This window comes from Ranitomeya imitator, chromosome 6, assembly GCF_032444005.1.
Source record: "Ranitomeya imitator isolate aRanImi1 chromosome 6, aRanImi1.pri, whole genome shotgun sequence".
Taxonomy (NCBI): Eukaryota; Metazoa; Chordata; class Amphibia; order Anura; family Dendrobatidae; genus Ranitomeya; species Ranitomeya imitator.
In genome coordinates, this window is record NC_091287.1 from 198999548 (window position 1) to 199021247 (window position 21700).

A 21700-nucleotide genomic window follows, 5' to 3' on the forward strand; every position below is an offset into this window, starting at 1 on the left:
TCCTTGTTGTCTGCACCATCGTCTTAGCCAGTTGTTTGCATCAAGGATCCTGTTCCATCTCCTGGTGCCATGCCCGTCTACTGGAAGGATAGAAGAAAAAACTACCTGTGCATCCAGTTCCTTTACTTTCTTCCCCAACTCTTCAAAGTCCTTGCAGATTGTCGGTAGGTCCTTCCTTGCCGTGTCATTGGTGCCAACATGTATCAGAAGAAATGGGTGGGCATCCTTGGAGCTGAAGAGCTTTGGTATCCTATCGGTCACATCCTTGATCATCGCACCTGGAAGGCAGCATACTTATCTTGCAGTTATGTCCGGTCTGCAGATGGCTGCTTCTGTGCCTCTCAGTAGTGAGTCTCCCACCACCACCACTCTTCGTTGCTTCTTGGCTGTACTTTTTGCTGTCACTTGTTGCTGTGTGCCCTTTTCTTTTTTGCTTGCTGGTATTGCTTCATCCTTTAGGTGTGCCATCTTCATCCTCTACAAAGATTTGATATTGGTTCTTCAGTTGTGTGGTTGGTGATTTCTCCATGGTCTTCTTGCTTCTTTTGGTCACATGCTTCCACTCATCTGCTTTTGGAGGTTCTCTGAAACTTTTTTCACCTTCTGTGACCAGTAGAGATGCTTCTGTTCTGTCTAGAAAGTCTTCATTCTCTTTGATGAGTTTCAAAGTTGCTATTCTTTCTTCCAGACCCCGCACCTTTTCTTCTAAAAGGGCCACTACTCTACACTTCTGACAGGTGAAATTTGATTCTTCTTCTGGTCGATCGGTGAACATGTAGCACATGCTGCAGCTCACCATGTAGGTTGTCACATCTGCCATGTTGCTCCTAGATCCTGCTGACTTGCTGTGTGTTTTCCTTCTTGTGTAATCTACTCAGCCAAGCTCTCTTGCAATAATGTCCTACAGGCAAAAATTCCTTGCTTGAATCCCTGGTTTGGTGATGCTTTCCAAGCAGCTGGTCCCAGCTGTACCCAACGATCTTCTAGCTTAGGGAGACTCCTTGCTTTTCCCAGAAGGCTCCCGGAATATGCAAATTAGCCTCCTCTAGCTTGAATCCCTGGTTTGGTGATGCTTTCCAAGCAGCTGGTCCCGGCTGTACCCAACGATCTTCTAGCTTAGGGAGACTCCTTGCTTTTCCCAGAAGGCTCCTGGAATATGCAAATTAGCCTCCTCTAGCTTGAATCCCTGGTTTGGTGATGCTTTCCAAGCAGCTGGTCCCGGCTGTACCCAACGATCTTCTAGCTTAGGGAGACTCCTTGCTTTTCCCAGAAGGCTCCTGGAATATGCAAATTAGCCTCCTCTAGCTTGAATCCCTGGTTTGGTGATGCTTTCCAAGCAGCTGGTCCCGGCTGTACCCAACGATCTTCTAGCTTAGGGAGACTCCTTGCTTTTCCCAGAAGGCTCCTGGAATATGCAAATTAGCCTCCTCTAGCTTGAATCCCTGGTTTGGTGATGCTTTCCAAGCAGCTGGTCCCGGCTGTACCCAACGATCTTCTAGCTTAGGGAGACTCCTTGCTTTTCCCAGAAGGCTCCTGGAATATGCAAATTAGCCTCCTCTAGCTTGAATCCCTGGTTTGGTGATGCTTTCCAAGCAGCTGGTCCCGGCTGTACCCAACGATCTTCTAGCTTAGGGAGACTCCTTGCTTTTCCCAGAAGGCTCCTGGAATATGCAAATTAGCCTCCTCTAGCTTGAATCCCTGGTTTGGTGATGCTTTCCAAGCAGCTGGTCCCGGCTGTACCCAACGATCTTCTAGCTTAGGGAGACTCCTTGCTTTTCCCAGAAGGCTCCTGGAATATGCAAATTAGCCTCCTCTAGCTTGAATCCCTGGTTTCAACCACATACTGCGTCCAGATTTGACATTTCTGAACCGATGAGAGCCCACATAACATACGGGTGCATGCCTCCAGAAGCATGGGTTGGGTATAACGTACTTGTCACTACAACTGCAGTTTGCAATTTTTCACTCGGCAACATTCATAGGTGCTTGTTTCTGGAAAATACACATGGAGTCAAAATGGTCAATTCCTCAAGGGGCTTAATTTCCAAAATGGGGTCACTTGAAGGGGGATTCTGCTCTTCAAGCGATTTGGGGCTCAGAATATGGAGTCCGCAAACTGTTCTAGGAAAATCTGCGCTCCAGGAGGGAAATAGCACTCTGTTCTTCCCGAGTCTCTCGGAAGGGCTAAGTAGCACTGTACACTGTACAACCACATATTGGGGTATTGCCACGTTCAGTATGAAATTGTGGGACAAATTTCAGTGCCATTTTTACTCACCTGTGTGAAAATATAAAATCTTAGGCTAAAACAAAATTTTGGTGGTAAAAATGTAGTTATTTTGTCTTCACTGCCCAATGGTAATAAAATTCTGTGACACACCCTTGGGGTCAATACGTTCACTGCACGTGCAAACCATAATAGTAAAATCTGGCGCTCCTTGTCTTCTGAGCTTTGCACTGTGCCTGAAAAATATTTCCCGATTACATGTAGGGTATTGGTGCACTCAGAAAAAAGGACCTCAGTTTGTTGTAAATTAATTTCCTATTAGCCCCTAGAAAAATTAAAAACTTAGGGCCAAAACAACATTTTAGTGGTAAAAATGTAATTTATTCTTTCTTCACCGCTCAGTGGTCTAAAATTCAGTGAGGAACATGTGGTTTCAATATGATCACTGCACCCCTATATGAATTCATTGAGAGGTGTAGTTCGTAAAATGGGGTCACTTATGGGGGGGTTCTGCTGTTCTGGCACCTCATGGGTTCTCCCAATGGGTCATGGCACCTGCAAACCATAATAGTAAAATCCGGCGCTCCTTGCATTCTGAGCTTTGCACTGCGCCTGAAAAATAATTCCCGATTACAGGTAGGATATTGGCGCACTCAGAAAAAAATGGATCTCAGTTTGTTGTAAAAAAAAAATCCTATTAGACCTTAGAAAAATTAAAAACTTGGGGCTAAAACAACATTTTAGTGGTAAAAATGTAATTTATTCTTTCTTCAGCGCTCAGTGGTATAAAATTCTGTGAGGTACATGTGGTGTCAATATGATCACTGCACCCCTAGGTGAATTAATTGGGGAGTGTAGTTTATAAAATGAGCTAACACATAGGGGGTTTCTGTTGTTCTGTTGTAAAAATGAGAAATCGCTGGTCAACTTTTAACATTTATAACTTCCTAACGAAAAAAATTTGGTTCCAAAATTGTGCTGATGGAAAGTAGACATGTGGGAAATGTTACTTATTAAGTATTTTGTGTGACATATCTCTGTAATTTAAGGGCATGGAAATTCAAATTTGGAAAATTGTGAAATTTTCACCAAATTTCCGTTTTTTTCACAAATAAACACAAGTCATATCAAATAAATCTTACCGCTATCATGAAGTACAATATGTCATGAGAAACAATTTCAGAATCACCGGGATCCATTGATGCATTCCAGAGTCAGGCCCGGTTCACATTAGCGCATCTGTGCGCAGCGTATGCCTGCGTACAGATCTGCATGCGTCTTGCATACCTATCTTTAACACTGTGTACGCAGGGACATGCGTTTCCATCAGTTTGGGTGCAGATGTGTCCGCATGTGTTGTTTCACCGTGCCCGCCGAACGTAACATGTTGCATTTTTGTCGTGTCAAATATGTGCAGGCATGTGCATGCGGATGAGTGCGTCAAAACAATGCATTAATGTCTATGGAAATGCATTGGCACGCAAGGACATGCGTATGCATGCGTTCGATGTGCTTGCGTACTTCGGTCTCTGCATGTCCAGGAACTGATTAAGACACGCCCTCCTGAAAATATCGAACGCATGCGCATAACGCAAATGCAGGCAAAAACACATACAAACGCATGCACACGCAGCATTTTTTGCGTCATGCGAAGCTGATGTGGATAAAAAACACGCAGCGTAAGCATGCGTTTAAATGCGTTTTGGCATGTGTTTGTGCATGCAGATGATATGCTGTGCACAAATACGCTAATTTCAACTTAGCCTTATTACTTCATAAAGGGACAGTGGTCAGAATTGTAAAAATTGGCCTGGTCATTAACGTGCAAACCACCCTTGGGGGGTAAAGGGGTTAAGTAAGCCGGCTACAACAAGATAAGGCCTATTTCACACTTCAGTCTTCTGGTGTCAGTCAAAATCCGTTGTCGTGACAGCGTTACGGATCCATCAAAAATAGTGAAAAACGGAAATGATGGATACTGTTTTTCGACGGATCCAAATAACATCCATTTTTCCATTTTTTTTCAACAGATCCGTTTTTTCATATCTCCAAATGGGAGGCTCCCAAACGTCATTGGCTACTAGAAAATAATGGAAACCTATATATTGAGTGTTTTAACACCCCATCTTTGAGAGGTTGTACAGCAAGTGGCAGAAATGGAAGGAATTCTAGCAAATATTGTGACCATCTATGGGGATTTTGCTGGCAGGACTCTGCCTGGCAGGCTTCTTGCTTGCTTGTATGCTTCTTGCTGGCACATTGAGGAATGAAGCCACATGGCAGGTTTATATAGAGTTGGGGCTGTCTGGCCAATTGGCTACTAAATACAGATTTGGAGCATGCTCAGTGTAAAAAAGCGGAATCCATAAAAAGCATCAATAGTAAAAAGTTGGTCACACTTACAGGGTTAATGGCAGCGTTAACGGACTGCGTTACACCGCGTTATGCGGCGGTGTAACAGTCCTTTTAACGGACTGCTAAAACGCTATGTGGGCGCTGACTGGAGGGGAGTATGGAGGGGACGCCCAGCCGGCCGCGACCAATCAGCGACACGGGATTTCCGTGACAGACAAACAGCTACAAGTGAACCTTAGACAATTATATATATATATGTACATATATATATATATATATATATATATATATATATATATATATATATATATATATATATATATATATATATATATATATACAGTATATATAGATTACCTACCCTTGCTGTAACATGTATCTATTGGACTGGTAGATAAGTCTAATTTCCAAGTTTGGACATTCTTGAATTTTTTTTAGGTAGAGAAGCAACTTCGACAAGTTAAAGTACACCTTGAGTCATATTTTTCTGTAGAAATCACAAAATATTTTAAATGTGTTGCCTCTTAAAAGAGTGCCTGTGTCTCCCAGTACCATATATTGCAAAAAATGAGCATACAACACCATCACCACATCATAGTAAAATAAAACATTTGAAACATTTAAATACCTGAACCTTGCACCTCATTGACATACTGCAGAAGATCTTGTCCTTGGTGTATTACATCAAACGTCAGATTATTCATAGTCAGTGCTTTATCAGCATGGTGCTGTAATCGCTGCTCTGCAAGAGTGAGGTCCTCTGTGTCAAAGTTGTTCATTTGTAAAGTAAGTTCTTCATTCCAAGACTCTAAGTCTGAAATTATCTACAATGACGAAAGGCAGAAAAAAGAAAAGTAAGGTAAAAAAAAAAAAATTACAACACCAAAAATGGTCAAACTATTGAAATAACTACCAAATATAATGTTAAAAATACCATAAAGTTAAAAAATAGAATCAATGACAACTGAAGAAAATAAATAACCGTATTTTCCGGCGTATAAGACGACTGGGTGTATAAGACTATAAACATAAGGATGAATGACCTCGGGGAGATCAAAACATCACGTGTTTCTCAACACAGTGATCCAGAACACTGCTCCCAACCCTTATGGGAAATATGCAAATGCATGTAGAAAAGCCGCGGAGACACCATCACGTGTTTCTCAATGCAAGCAATAAATAGCCAGGTCTTTCACTGGGAAGGAACAACCACGGGAAGGGCAGCATCCAAAAAGGAAAACCACCTATGCCAAAACATGGTATCCATCCACAGACAGCTGTTTCGGGGTATTTGCCCCTCATCAGTGTGGAGTAGGAAACTGGCTACTTGGAGCAGTGCCTAGTAAAAGGACTATAAACATAAGGATGAATGACCTCGGGAGACGAGATCTGAATCTGAGCATGCGCCGCCCCCAGCAGCCATTTTCCCGGAGGTCACCGCATCGCAGCAATGGAGCTGCCGGTGCCTTCGGGCTTTGAGGAAATGCCGGAGGAGCCCCGACTCTGCACGAAGATACTCCGCCCCACAGCACAGAGCCCTGACACCGCACGAAGATACGCCGCCACACAGCACCCACACAGCACAAAGAGGAGTAGCCGCCACCGCTCCCCAGCAAAGAGACCCCACGCTGCTACAATGAGGTAATAGAGGGATACTCCACTCACACTTTCCTGTGAGACACCCCCTCTCTGTCATCGGGACCACTCCCACCACCCACCATTACACATTGGTCTGCACCTGGCGTACAAGACGACACCCGGCGTATAAGACGACCCCCGACTTTTAAGAAGATTTTCAGGGGTTAAAAAGTCATCTTATATGCTGGAAAATACGGCATTTTTTGGTACAATAGCAACTGTCAAGGGGTGGGATATTTATTAGGCATCAACTGAACAGTCAGTTGATAATTTATAACCCTAGAAAATGAGGAATAAAATGGATGTGAGCAATTTTGCTGGAATGAAAAAAAAACACTAAAGCATCATTTGCAAGGGCGATTGTGGGTGATTCCTTAAAGGAAATCTCTCATCACATTTGAGCAAATCTAACCTATTAATATGGGCATGCAGGCTATAGACTGTGGATCAGATGTCTGGTTCTGTAAAAATCAACTTTTATCACTGCAGGTTAATAAGTTCTTCAAGGCTATGTCTCCATTATCCTATATTTATCCTCCCCTCACTTCACTGTGTCTTTGCTAAGTCAAATGCACGGCTAGAAATTCAGAACCTGTGGATTCTAAATGCCGTAGCTCTTCTTCACTGTACTATCCTTCTGTGGGCACTGGCGTCATTTTTGTTCTGTGCAGGCACTGAAAAGTCACTGGAATGTCCAGTCCCACCATTCTGGTAAATGGCGACATTGATATGCCTGCTATGCTGGGCAGGAGGAAAGTGAGTGTGTTCATTTTCTGCATGCAAGAGAACACTGGGAACGGAAGTTACAGTGACTCTCCGGTGCCTCCACAGAACAAAAGTTAAGCCAGTTCCAATAGAAGGCCGCAACAGAGAAGCGGAGTGACAGGAGTCAGAATACGCAGGTGCGGGATTTCCAAGAATGCACATAATGTAAAAGGGACACAGTGAAGAGAGGAGAAATATAGGTTAATGAAGAGAGGTGGCAGTCTTATCTTCTGGGCACCGTACTCCCCATAGCAAGGAAGAACGAATTACCTAAAAGCGACAAAATATCATTTTTATAGAACAAGGCATCATCGATGAGGCATACAGGTAAGACTAGTTTCGGCTGTCTATAACCTGTATGCACATATTAATAGGTCAGATCGGTCAAATATGGTAACAGATTCCCTTTAACCTGCCCCTGAATTGTGAATTGGACATATGCGGTCCAATTCAGGGGCAAAATGCATAAGACACTTGCTATATGAGCTGAGTTCATAAAGCTCGTACCTAATACATGTTGTGCGTTGATTGGGCAGCATGTATCAGCTATAAGGTTCTCTTAAGGATTCCCAGAGCGCACGTAATCTTAAACTTTTCACTGCCTTTGACGGGGGCTCACACACTGAGCCCTCATATTTTTCCGCCACTCAATAGCTGACTTAATCAGCCATCAAGAGCCTCTAACAGCCGTGAGTGGAGCACAGTTCCACCCGCTGATGTTATCCAGTCAAATTCTGCTGTCAATAACTGACAATGGAATTTCACATATGCTGAGGATCAAAGCGTCATTCCACATTCTCGTGACGGGATTGTGAGGCGCCAATGGGTAGTCATGATAGCTGGGGGGTCTGAAATGATTCCTGTGACTGCCATTATGACCCTCCTATGAAAGCGTGCCTGTGACCAGCATCCACAGAAGATTGTGATTTAACCTAAATATAGTATTGCTGATGAAAGTACACTGTTATGTATGGGAAAAGTGATTCACAGCTTCAAGTATTTTAAGGGGACTATTAAAGTCAGTGAAAAAAATAAATAAAATAAAATTAAGTTAAAATCACCGCCTTTGCGACATTAAAATAAAACAATGAAAAAATACATACAGTTGTGATCAAAAGTTTACATACCCAGGCAGAATTTTTGTTTTCTTGGCCTTTTTTCAGAGAATATGAATGATAACACCAAAATGTTTTCTCCATTCACGGTTAGTGGTTGGATGAAGCCATTTATTGTTAAACCACTGTTTTTAAATCATAATGACAACCCAAAACATCTAAAATGACCCTGATCAAAAGTTCACATACCCTGGTGATTTTGGCCTGATAACATGCTCAGAGGTTGACACAAATGGGTTTGAATGGCTACTAAAGATAACATCCTCGGGTGCATGGCCAAGACACTGGAGAGAGCAGACGTGCAGCACTGAGCTCTTCACAAACACCGGGCTCCTGCCTAGTAAACGGCAGTTTGGAGTCACAGTGTGGTTGGAGGAGACACTTGGAAGCCAACAGTAAGGATTTGAGACCGCACTTATCCCAGAGAGCAGCGCATGTACAGAGCTGAGGCAACAGCACACTGGATGTGCTCGGAGCCGACATACATCTGCTATGCATGGCCAGAGACTCACCTGCAGGTCAATTCTGGGTGAGTAGAAGACAGCGAGGGGTCTGAGGAGAGCGCCTCTGGGCTGGGTGCTGAGGCCCAGGTCCCCTGAATATGTGGGACCGCTGGTGGTGTGAGTGGAGCTGAGGTGTGGGGCCATCTTGGGGATCTCCCTGACACGTGGAGGAGACACCGGAGTTGGAGGAGAGACACAGAGATGTAGGCACGAGATCCTTAAACATCTGGGGAATATAGATGGCTAGCTGACCCAGCTGCAGCAGAGGTACAGGGTTTACAGTCTAAGGAAGGTGAACAACTTCCCCTCTTCCCTCCCTCATGGTTTGGAGTGATTACCCGGTGAAAACTAGAGAAACTGGCCAGTGTGATAACATCATATGCATTTTGAGGTTGGAGCATGCTTCTTCCATCTACTGCTCTTTTTGAGAATTGTGCCTGTTGCACATAATTATGCAGCAAAATTGAGTAGGGAAATTACTTTGTAACCCTCTTACTATTAATATCCCAACCACTAACGCTATCCTGTCAATACATACTGAAGAACCAGTCATAAGTAGTGATGAGCGAGTGTACTCGTTGCTCCGGTTTTCCAGAGCACGCTCGGGTGACCTCTAAGTATTTATGACTGCTCTGAGATTTAGTTTTCATAGCGGCAGCTGAATGATTTACAGCTACTAGCCTGCTTGATTACATGTGGAGATTCCCTAACAACCAGGCAACTCCCACATGTATTCAGCCTAGCTAGTAGCAGTATATCATTCAGCTGCCGGAATGAAAACTAAATCTCCGAGCAGTCATAAATACTCGGTCACCAAAGCGTGCTCGGAAAACCCGAGCAATGAGTACACTCACTCATCACTCATAAGACTTACTCTCATATTGCATACATATCTTGGGTAAAGCATTGAGTCCTAATAAATTACAATCTGTAGCTGACAAGCTGAGGACCTACACCAGTGGAAATAACGCGACGACAGTTCAGAAACCCTCAAACAAATTGATTCAATGAGAGTCATCAATGTTACAAGAACCAGATGATATGGATTCAGAACCCACTCTGAAACAGGTATTCGAACAACTGCTAATTGCCATTCAATGCAGCAAAGCTTCACTGACTGGGAAAATCGAAGAGGTTAAAAATGATTTGGAACTCCTCCACAATGACATGTCAAATTTGGGAGAGAAAGTTCGAAAGGCAGAGGACAAAATACCGAGACTGGAGGACCAAACAGCTCCCTTGCCAAAGTGTATCCGAGTGATAGAACAAAAATTAGAAAAGTACAGTACAGACCAAAAGTTTGGACACACCTTCTCATTTAAAGATTTTTCTGTATTTTCATGACTATGAAAATTGTAACTTCACACTGAAGGCATCAAAACTATGAATTACATAGTTACATAGTTATTAAGGTTGAAGGAAGACTATAAGTCCATCTAGTTCAACCCATAGCCTAACCTAACATGCTCTAACATCTTGATCCAGAGGAAGGCAAAAAAAAACCCATGTGGCAAAGAGTAAGCTCCACATTGGGGGAAAAAATTCCTTCCCGACTCCACATACGGCAATCAGACTAGTTCCCTGGGTCAACGCCCTATCAAAGAATCTAGTGTATATACCCTGTAACATTATACTTTTCCAGAAAGGTATCCAGTCCCCTCTTAAATATAAGTAATGAATCACTCATTACAACATCATACGGCAGAGAGTTCCATAGTCTCACTGCTCTTACAGTAAAGAATCTGCGTCTGTTATTATGCTTAAACCTTTTTTCCTCCAAACGCAGAGGATGCCCCCTTGTCCCTGTTTCAGGTCTATGATTAAAAAGATCATCAGAAAGGTCTTTGTACTGTCCCCTCATATATTTATACATTAAAATAAGATCACCCCTTAGTCTTCGTTTTTCCAAACTAAATAGCCTTAAGTGTAATAACCTATCTTGGTATTGCAGACCCCCCAGTCCTCTAATAACCTTGGTCGCTCTTCTCTGCACCCGCTCTAGTTCAGCTATGTCTTTCTTATACACCGGAGACCAGAACTGTGCACAGTATTCTAAGTGTGGTCGAACTAGTGACTTGTATAAAGGTAAAATTATGTTCTCCTCATGAGCATCTATGCCTCTTTTAATGCATCCCATTATTTTATTTGCCTTTGTAGCAGCTGCCTGACACTGGCCACTGAATATGAGTTTGTCATCCACCCATACACCCAGATCTTTTTCATTGACTGTTTTGCCCAGAGTTTTAGAATTAAGCACATAATTATACATCTTATTACTTCTACCCAAGTGCATGACCTTACATATATCCCCATTAAAGCTCATTTGCCATTTATCAGCCCAAGCTTCTAGTTTACATAAATCATCCTGTAATATAAAATTGTCCTCCCCTGTATTGATTACCCTGCAGAGTTTAGTGTCATCTGCAAATATTGAAATTCTACTCTGAATGCCCCCTACAAGGTCATTAAAAAATATGTAAAAAAGAAGAGGGCCGAATACTGACCCCTGTGGTACCCCACTGCTAACCGCTACCCAGTCCGAGTGTGCTCCATTAATAACCACCCTTTGTTTCCTATCCCTGAGCCAGCTCTCAACCCACTTACACATATTTTCCCCTATCCCCATTATTCTCATTTTATGTATCAACCTTTTGTGTGGCACCGTATCAAAAGCTTTTGAAAAGTCCATATACGCTACATCCACTGGGTTCCCTTGGTCCAACCCGGAACTTACCTCTTCATGGATGGATGGATATCCGCTGTAATTCATGTCCTAATTCAAGCCGTTTTAGTGATACTAATCATTGGAGTGATGATAAAGTTATTTGTTATGCAATAAAGAAAATTCTTAGTTCTAATTGCAAATTTTTTCCAGGTAAACGTAAAGCTAAAATCGATACTGACTCTGAGATAAGGCAAACTCAAGTGATGACTTACTTGATAATAAAGTAAACATAGGGATGACTACCTCAATAACTGCACTCCAACCTGAATGCATATTCTGCAACAAGCAACCTTCAGTAGACCTGGCGGATTGTATTTCAGAAGACCAAAGGTCTGATAGAAGACAAAGAGCCCACAGACAGCTTACAAAGACTCATTGACAATATGGACTCTATGAATTATACTAACAAACAAAAACTATATTCTATTTTCTAACACATATTTTAACATATTAATATAAATGTCTATATTGCTCTGTCATAAAAATTTATCTATATCATCCCCTTATAATAATCCCTCAATAGAAATAGGGTTAGAAGAAACATAAAATCATAATAGAGCATCCATAAAAAGTTTCAATAAATAAATATATGTATAAAAAAATAAACTTACATCAATTGCATCTCTTTCAAAAATGCGCAGCTGCAGAAAAAGCTCAAGTTTAACTTTTCTTTCTTGGAAAAGCTCCTCCATCTGAGATTGAGCTTCATCCAACTGTTGGAGAACGCTTTCAATATGATTAATAGAGCTGTTGTGTGGTGCTTTATTACTGGAAAGTGCACACTCCCTTAAAACACAAAGGAGAAAAAAAGGACACAGTTTATCTTGTTCAGTTATCAAATTTTACATGAAATAATTTAGTGCACTACTAGGACAAACCCTTCTTGATTGGTCCATTTAAAATTAAAAAGACTATACTCACATCGCATGCCAGCGCCGTTCCTGCGGTGTCGTCACTCGTGGTCTCAGGGCTGCCGTGCTGTTGTTGTGAAATGTGATGCCAGCATCCAAGCAGCGTTGGCGTTGCAGTCTCTGCCTTCAAGACAAATTGAACATAAAGAGGAAGTCATGGTTGTGGCTGATCTCAGACTTCCTCTTCATGCTCAATTCGGCAGATGGAAAAACAGTTATGGCATAAAGTGTCACAACAACAGTACGGGAGCCATGGCATGAGTAAGTGCTGACACTGTTGGAACGGCGCCAGTACAGGAGGCGAGTATAGGCTTTATTATTTTATGGGGAACAAGCTAGGGTTATAAATAGGGGTTGTTCAATAGTGGACAACTTCTTTAATGACAAGCATACATTGTAAATTAGGTGTGCAAAGTTATGCACTTCTGTGAGGCCCCAAATCCAACAGATTGACCGGTTTTGGGGAGGAACGTAAAAATGATATGTCAAATTAATTTTGTGGGTCAGTACAATTATCATGACATTGATAAGGAATAACTTCTCAGTCTCCCAAGGATGATGTCACAACCTTAATTGTGTAAAAAAGGTTTATTGTAGCCACAAGAGCTCTGATCTAGATTAGAACAGAACTGCTTCCATTGTGTCGAGGTACCATTCTTATAGTGATTGTCTGGGAGGATGTACAGGTAGGTGGAACATAGGGAGGACACTGAATAACCAATTATTGTAAAGTACAAACAATTAACAACCAATCAGTTTACAGCAAGGTATTACATAAAGATGATTCTGTGTGTTTAGGCTAAACAGCAAAGAATGCAACATAAGGGGTTTGATTTTCAAGGTTTGTAAATTGTACCCTAGACCATACTGACCCTAAGGGTAGCGTGACCAGGGCACATGGCTTACTGTAAATACCACAGTAGCGTCTGTCAACATTGTATCTTTGCTTAGTAATTACTTATTGATTTAGAACAGATTTACTAGCTATAATTTGGTTTTACTATTCTGCTAAGAAGGACAGTTAAAGGGATCTGGGTAGTCTTTAAAGGAGAAGTAAATTATGGTATATTAATTTTCCTATCAACATCAAATTTAGACTATGTGTACACCACGTCTTTAAGATGCTAGCTCACCTGCCAAGTTATTTCTAGGTAAAGCCACTTCAGGAAAAACCCATCGTTGTACATCTCTATTATCATATCACATATCTATTTGACTAACTATCCAATAAAATGAAGAAAAAAAAGGGCCACTCCACGACAAATAATACAATAACATTTTATTACATATACTAAAAACACACGTGAGGTCGGACAGCTCAAAGTAAGCAGCAGATGTAAGGTTAAACTGCAGGTTATTAACATTATCCGTCCGCCTTACTGAAAGCATGGTTTCTGGGTGACAATTAAATTTATTTCTCCCAGGAGACGCCGGCTTTCAGTCATACAGGTGTGTCAGTGCATCTACAGTAACCAAGCTCTGTCACTTTGACAAACATCCTGGTCACTGGTACACAGCCAACAGTCAGCTAGTTCTAGGATGTGTTTACAGCTGCTGCTAACTGAGCTGTGAGTAGTGACTGAAGCCGCACCAACACACCTGTATAACTGAAAGCTGAATAGAGAAAAATTAATTTTTTTCTGAGCACCTTACTTTTAGTACGGGGCAAGGCACCTTCTTAACGCCATTAACGTGAAGATTAACCCTATATAGTCAGATTAGTGGCACTATCTGACTTGACAGGTTCACAGAAAATCACAAAAAAACAGATAATTAAATTAACTGGTAATTTTCTTTTAAGAGCCCACAACAGCATCATGAGAGAGGGTCCACCTCCTAGGACAGTGTAGTGTGAACATAAAAATTTATACATTTACAGACAGACAATGATCATAGTGACACAATCTTGAGAACTGTTTACTTATTGTCTGAAAGCTTTTACCTCACAAATAGTTCTATGTTTTTCTATGTTTGTTCTTGTAAAACATAGAGGTTTATTTAACCTCTGTCTGTTGTGGACTTTATCTTCTATGGGTTTATTACCCATTGTCTGATGTTTTCCTGGTATCTCTGATTCATCTTATCCTGAAAGCAGGCCACTAGATGGCGAGGCTGAAACCAGAGTTACACAGTATAAATCACTATATAAGGCCAGAGAAACATGACTTAGGCTGGTTTCACACTTGCGTTTTAAAACGCATGCGTTTAAAAAAAACGCATGGTGAAAAAATGCATGTAAACGCGTGCAAACGCTGCATTTTTTAGACGCATGTGTTTTTGCATGTGGTGAAAAAAATGCGGCGTTTTGACACGTTTACATGCGTTTTTTCATGCGTTTGCGTATTTTTAAATGCATGCTGAGAAATGTGTGACAGCTGCCAATCATCAAAAGAAAGTAAAAAACCCACTATAAACAGAAATAGCTAGGGTTAGGGGTAGGGATCCTAACCCTAAAGGGATCCTAACCCTAACCCTAAAGGGATCCTAACCCTAACCCTAAAGGGATTAGGATTAGGGGTAGGGTTAGGGTTAGGATCCCTTTAGGGTTAGGATTCCTTTATCACCTTTATGGTGGGGGGTGGCATATCAGTGTGTTTTCTGTTTTTTTTTATAAAAACGCATGCGTTTTTAACGCAAACAAACGCATGTGCTTTAAAACGCATGCGTTTACATAGACATCAATAGATTTTTTTGCCGAAAAAAAACATGCGTTTTTTTGCGGCAAAAAAAGCCACTAAAAAATGCTACATGTTGCATTTCTGCAACACAACGCATGCATACAAAAGACGCATGCGGTGGCAAAACGCGGCAAAACACATGCAAAAAAAATGCATGCATTTTTAATGTTAAGTATAGGAAAAAAACGCATGTGTTTTTTTGCGGAAAAACGCAGCGGCAAAAAACGCAAATGTGAAACCAGCCTAAGACAGAAGCAGAAAGTTGGGTACCTGTACTTATACGTGTACTGTGTTGTGATACCTGCATAGGTGGGGACGCCCATGCAGTGTTGTGAATTTCCCAAGGGTTCTCTGTCTTGGTGAATGCTTCTCTTGAATTCCAGACGAATGATGTTTCAAAGCTCCTTGATGATGATGTGAGTATATGTGCTTAATCTTTATATGTATTTAATCTTTATATGTACTTAACCTTTGCATATTAAAATATACAAAAGTGTAAGCAATCATACTATTCATTTACCGTATATACTCGAGTATAAGCCGAGATTTTCAGCCCAAAATACTCGAGTCACGGTGGGCGGCAGGGTCGGCGGGTGAGGGGGAGAGGGCGCTGAGGCATACTCACCTAGTCCCGGTGATCCTGGAGCTCCCCCTGCCCGTCACACAGTCTTCGGTGCTGCAGTTCTTCTCCTCTTCAGCGGTCACGTGGGACTGCTCATTAGAGAAATGAATATTCATTTCTCTAATCAGCGGTGCCGGTGACCGCTGATAGAGAAAGAGGCTGCGGCACCGAAGACCGTGTGACAGGCAGAGGGAGCGGGACGCCAGGAGCAGGTAAGTATGTAATATTCACCTGTCCCCGTTCCACACGCCGGGCGCCGCTCCATCTTCCCGGCGCTGCTCCATCTTCCCAGCGTCTCTCCGCTCTGACTGTGCAGGTCAGAGGGCACGATGACGCATATAGTGTGCGCGGCGCCCTCTGCCTGATCAGTCAGAGCGGAGAGACGCCGGGACCGGACGCTGGGAGCTGCAAGCAAGAGAGGTGAGTATGGCGTTTTTTTTATTGCAGCAGCAGCAATGGCACAGCTTTCTATGGCACAGCTATGGGGCAATACTGAACGGCGCAGAGCACTATATGGCAGCTATGGGGCAATAATGAACGGCGCAGAGCACTATATGGCACAGCTATGGGGCAATACTGAACGGCGCAGAGCACTATATGGCACATCTATGGGGCAATACTGAACGGCGCAGAGCACTATATGGCAGCTATAGGGCAATAATGAACGGCGCAGAGCACTATATGGCACATCTATGGGGCAATACTGAACGGCGCAGAGCACTATATGGCAGCTATGGGGCAATAATGAACGTGCAGAGCACTATATGGCAGCTATGGGGCAATACTGAAAGGCGCAGAGCACTATATGGCAGCTATGGGGCAATACTGAATGGCGCAGAGCACTATATGGCACAGCTATGGGGCAATACTGAACGGGGCAGAGCACTATATGGCACATCTATGGGGCAATGTCATGATCCCAATGGCAGGGGATCACAAAAAGGACAAGCACAGATACAAACAAGCTCTAGGGCGATGGAACCTGAGCTGACCGCGACCCTGAACCTAACACACAAATAAAAGTAGCCAGGGAACGTGCCTACGATGATCCTAGACGTCTCGCTCCAGCCGAAGATCTAACTTCCCCTATCAGAAGAAACACAGACCTCTCTTGCCTCCAGAGAAATACCCCACAGCAAATAGCAGCCCCCCACATATAATGACGGTGAAATGAGAGGAAAGCACATACGTAGTATGAAAACAGTTTCAGCAAAATGAGGCCCACTAAAGCTAGATAGCAGAGGATACAAAAGTGAACTGCGCGGTCAGCGAAAAACCCTTCAAAAAACCATCCTGAAATTACTTGAACTCATGTGCCAACTCATGGTACATGAAAAGCAATTTCAGCCCACTAGAGCAACCAGCAGCAGAGAATCACATATCTGCAGGCTGGACTAAAAACCAAATTAAGCAAAACACAAAACAGGAAAATCCAAACTTAGCTTGTCCAGAAGGTTCTAGGAGCAGGGAGCAGAGGTAACAAGACACACTGGATACATTGATAACCGGCGAGGAAATGCCAGCAAAGCCAGGTTAAATAGGAAACTCCCATATGCTGATGGAACAGGTGGAACCCAGAAACCCAGGAAAGACAAGTCACCCAGTACCATCAGTAACCACCAGAGGGAGCCCAAAAACAGAACTCACAACAGGGCAATACTGAACGGCGCAGAGCACTAAATGGCAGCTATGGGGCAATAATGAACGGTGCAGAGCACTATATGGCACATCTATGGGGCAATACTGAATGGCGCAGAGCACTATATGGCAGCTATGGGGCAATACTGAACGGCGCAGAGCACTATATGGCAGCTATGGGGCAATAATGAACGGTGCAGAGCACTATATGGCACAGCTATGGGGCAATACTGAACGGCACAGAGCACTATATGGCAGCTATGGGGCAATACTGAACGGCGCAGAGCACTATATGGCAGCTATGGGGCAATAATGAACGGTGCAGAGCACTATATGGCAGCTATGGGGCAATAACAAACGGTGCAGAGCACTATATGGCAGCTATGGGGCAATAACGAACGGTGCAGAGCACTATATGGCACAGCTTTATATGGCACATCTATGGGGCAATAATGAACGGTGCAGAGCACTATATGGCACAGCTTTATATGGCACATCTATGGGGCAATAATGAACGGTGCAGAGCATTGTGTTTTTTCGCAAGTAGTAGCCTTCTTTAAAGCCATATCCAAACCTTAGTGGTAAAAACTTGGCAATACATAATTTGGTGTAGTCGTCAGGATACGCAGAAGGCTCGGAAGTTTTTTATTAATATTAATGGGACTCTGAAAGAGTGATATTGCGTAAAACATGACTCTCTGTAAGAAAAAGTTGACTGTGAGTGAGTCTATTGAAATTCCAAGTTAGGGACAGGCACCCTATCATATTTTGGCAACCAAGTGGTTGCACAGTGCAGGTTTGGGTGAAGAATGGGACACATTTTTGAAGGATGCTGAACCTGTTGATGTAGCTGGATGCTTACAGAAAGTCAAAGTGGAGAAAGTTAAATAATTAGGTGCTGTTGGTAAGTGTGGATAAATATTGTAGTCTGCATATAGAAAACAGCATGATGAAAGAATATGTATGTAAGGCTACTTTCACACTAGCGTCGGAATTCGGCCCGTCGCATTGCGTTGGGCCGAGATTCCGACGCAATCTTGCCTTGCGCAGGCGTGTACTATGGAGAACAGAGAATGAACTTCAATCCAATATTGCAGCCAGCATGCAGCCAGCGGATGAGGAAAGGGTTAATAGAACACCTGAAAACCCCGCCCCTATGGCTGAAGATTGTTCCCTCCAAATTCAGGTGACAGAGTCCCTTTAAAAAGTACAGGAATTGGAAAAACAGTCGTGTGAGACCAAGAATACATTGGTTATAGCACAATGTCAGAATAAGCTATTAACCCCTTTCTGACATCGGACGTACTATCCCGTCCATGTGGGGTGGGCCCCTATGACCTGTGCAAACTGTCAGATCACTGATCTGTGATGTCCCCCCCTGGGACAAAGTAAAAACGTTAAAAAAAAAAATTTCAAATGTGTAAAAAAAAATATAAAAAAAAGATTCCAAAATAATGAAAAAAAAAAAATATTATTCCCATAAATACATTTCTTTATCTAAATAAAAAAAACAAAACAATAAAAGTACACATATTTAGTATCGCCGCGTCCGTAACGGCCCGACCTATAAAACTGGCCCACTAGTTAACCCCTTCAGTAAACACCGTAAGAAAAAAAAAAAAAAAAAACGAGGCAAAAAACAACGCTTTATTATCATACCGCCGAACAAAAAGTGGAATAACACGCGATCAAAAAGACAGATATAAATAACCATGGTACCGCTGAAAACGACATCTTGTCCCGCAAAAAACGAACCGCCATACAGCATCATCAGCAAAAAAATAAAAAAGTTTTAGTCCTGAGAATAAAGCGATGCAAAAATAATTATTTTTTCTGTAAAATAGTTTTTATCGTATAAAAGCGCCAAAACATAAAAAAATCATATAAATGAGGTGTCGCTGTAATCGTACTGAACCAAAGAATAAAACTGCTTTATCAATTTTACCAAACGCGGAACGGTATAAACGCCTCCCCCTAAAGAAATTCATGAATAGCTGGTTTTTGGTCATTCTGCCGCACAAAAATCGGAATAAAAAGCGATCAAAAAATGTCACGTGCCCGAAAAGGTTACCAATAAAAACGTCAACTCGTCCCGCAAAAAACAAGACCTCACATGACTCTGTGGACCAAAATATGGAAAAATTATAGCTCTCAAAATGTGGTAACGCAAAAAATATTTTTTTGCAATAAAAAGCGTCTTTCAGTGTGTGACGGCTGCCAATCATAAAAATTAGGGCTAGGGTTAGGGCTAGGGCTAGGATTAGGGCTAGGGTTAGGGCTAGGGTTAGGGTTAGGGTTAGGGCTAGGGTTGGGGCTACAGTTAGGGTTGGGGCTAAAGTTAGGGTTAGAGTTTAGATTACATTTACAGTTGGGAATAGGGTTGGGATTAGGGTTAGGGGTGTGTCAGGGTTAGAGGTGTGGTTAGGGTTACCGTTGGAATTAGGGTTAGGGGTGTGTTTGGATTAGGGTTTCAGTTATAATTGGGGGGTTTCCACTGTTTAGGCACATCAGGGGCTCTCCAACCGTGACATGGCGTCCGATCTCAATTCCAGCCAATTCTGCGTTGAAAAAGTAAAACAGTGCTTCTTCCCTTCCGAGCTCTCCCGTGTGCCCAAACAGGGGTTTACCCCAACATATGGGGTATCAGCGTACTCAGGACAAATAGGACAACAACTTTTGGGGTCCAATTTCTCCTGTTACCCTTGGGAAAATACAAAACTGGGGGCTAAAAAATATTTTTTGTGGAAAAAAATATTTTTTATTTGCACGGCTCTGCGTTATAAACTGTAGTGAAATACTTGGGGGTTCAAAGCTCTCACAACACATCTAGATGAGTTCCTTAGGGGGTCTACTTTCCAAAATGGTGTCACTTGTGGGGGGTTTCTACTGTTTAGGTACATTAGGGGCTCTGCAAATGCAATGTGACGCCTGCAGACCATTCCATCTAAGTCTGCATTCCAAATGGCGCTCCTTCCCTTCCGAGCCCTCCCATGCGCCCATACGGTGGTTCCCCCCCCACATATGGGGTATCAGCATACTCAGGACAAATTGGACAACAACTTTTGGGGTCCAATTTCTCCTGTTACCCTAGGGAAAATACAAAACTGGGGGCTAAAAAATAATTTTTGTGGGAAAAAAATTTTGTTTTATTTTTATGGCTCTGCATTACAAACTTCTGTGAAGCCCTTGGTGGGTCAAAGTGCTCACCACACCTCTAGATAAGTTCCTTAGGGGGTCTACTTTCCAAAATGGTGTCACTTGTGGGGGGTTTCAATGTTTAGGCACATCAGTGGCTCTCCAAACGCAACATGGCGTCCCATCTCAATTCCTGTCAATTTTGCATTGAAAAGTCAAACAGCGCTCCTTCCCTTACGAGCTCTCCCATGCGCCCAAACAGTGGTTTACCGCCACATATGGGGTATCAGCGTACTCAGGACAAATTGGACAACAACTTATGGGGTCCAATTTCTTCTCTTACCCTTCGGAAAATAAAAAATTGGGGGCGAAAAGATAATTTTTGTGAAAAAATATGATTTTTTATTTTTACGGTTCTGCATTATAAACTTCTGTGAAGCACTTGGTGGGTCAAAGTGCTCACCACACCTCTAGATAAGTTCCATAGGGGGTCTACTTTCCAAAATGGTGTCACTTGTGGGGGGTTTCAATGTTTAGGCACATCAGTGGCTCTCCAAACGCAACATGGCGTCCCATCTCAATTCCTGTCAATTTTGCATTGAAAAGTCAAATTGCCCTCCTTCGCTTCCAAGCTCTGTCATGCGCCCAAACAGTGGTTTACCGCCACATATGGGGTATCTGCGTACTCAGGACAAATTGTACAACAACTTTCAGGGTCCATTTTCTCCTGTTACCCTTGGTAAAATAAAACAAATTGGATCTGAAGTAAATTTTTTGTGAAAAAAAGTTAAATGTTCATTTTTATTTAAACATTCCAAAAATTCCTATGAAACACCTGAAGGGTTAATAAACTTCTTGAATGTGGTTTTGAGCACCTTGAGGGGTGCAGTTTTTAGAATGGTGTCACACTTGGGTATTTTCTATCATATAGACCCCTCAAAATGACTTCAAATGAGATGTGGTCACAAAAAAAAAAAATGATGTCGTAAAAAATGAGAAATTGCTGGTCAACTTTTAACCCTTATAACTCCCTAACAAAAAAAAAATTGTGGTTCCAAAATTATGCTGATGTAAAGTAGACATGTGGGAAATGTTAATTATTAAGTATTTTGTGTGACATATCTCTGTGATTTAATTGCATAAAAATTCAAAGTTTGAAAATTGCGAAATTTTCTAAATTTTCGCCAAATTTCCGTTTTTTTCACAAATAAACGCAGGTACTATCAAAGAAATTTTACCAATATCATGAAGTACAATATGTCACGAGAAAACATTGTCAGAATCACCAGGATCCGTTGAAGCATTCCAGAGTTATAACCTCATAAAGGGACAGTCGTCAGAATTGTAAAAATTGGCCTGGTTATTGACGTGCAAACCACCCTTGGGGG

At 42.3% G+C, this 21700-nt stretch overlaps 1 protein-coding gene across 1 annotated transcript in view; it reads right to left on the bottom strand.

Annotated features, from left to right (window-relative positions):
- TRIO (trio Rho guanine nucleotide exchange factor) overlaps positions 1-21700 on the bottom strand; it is a 2940676-nt gene that overhangs the window by 1939554 nt on the left and 979422 nt on the right. Inside the window, 2 exon segments of the mRNA XM_069730426.1 lie at positions 5211-5406; positions 11940-12114. Of these exon segments, the coding sequence (XP_069586527.1) occupies positions 5211-5406; positions 11940-12114 (371 nt within the window).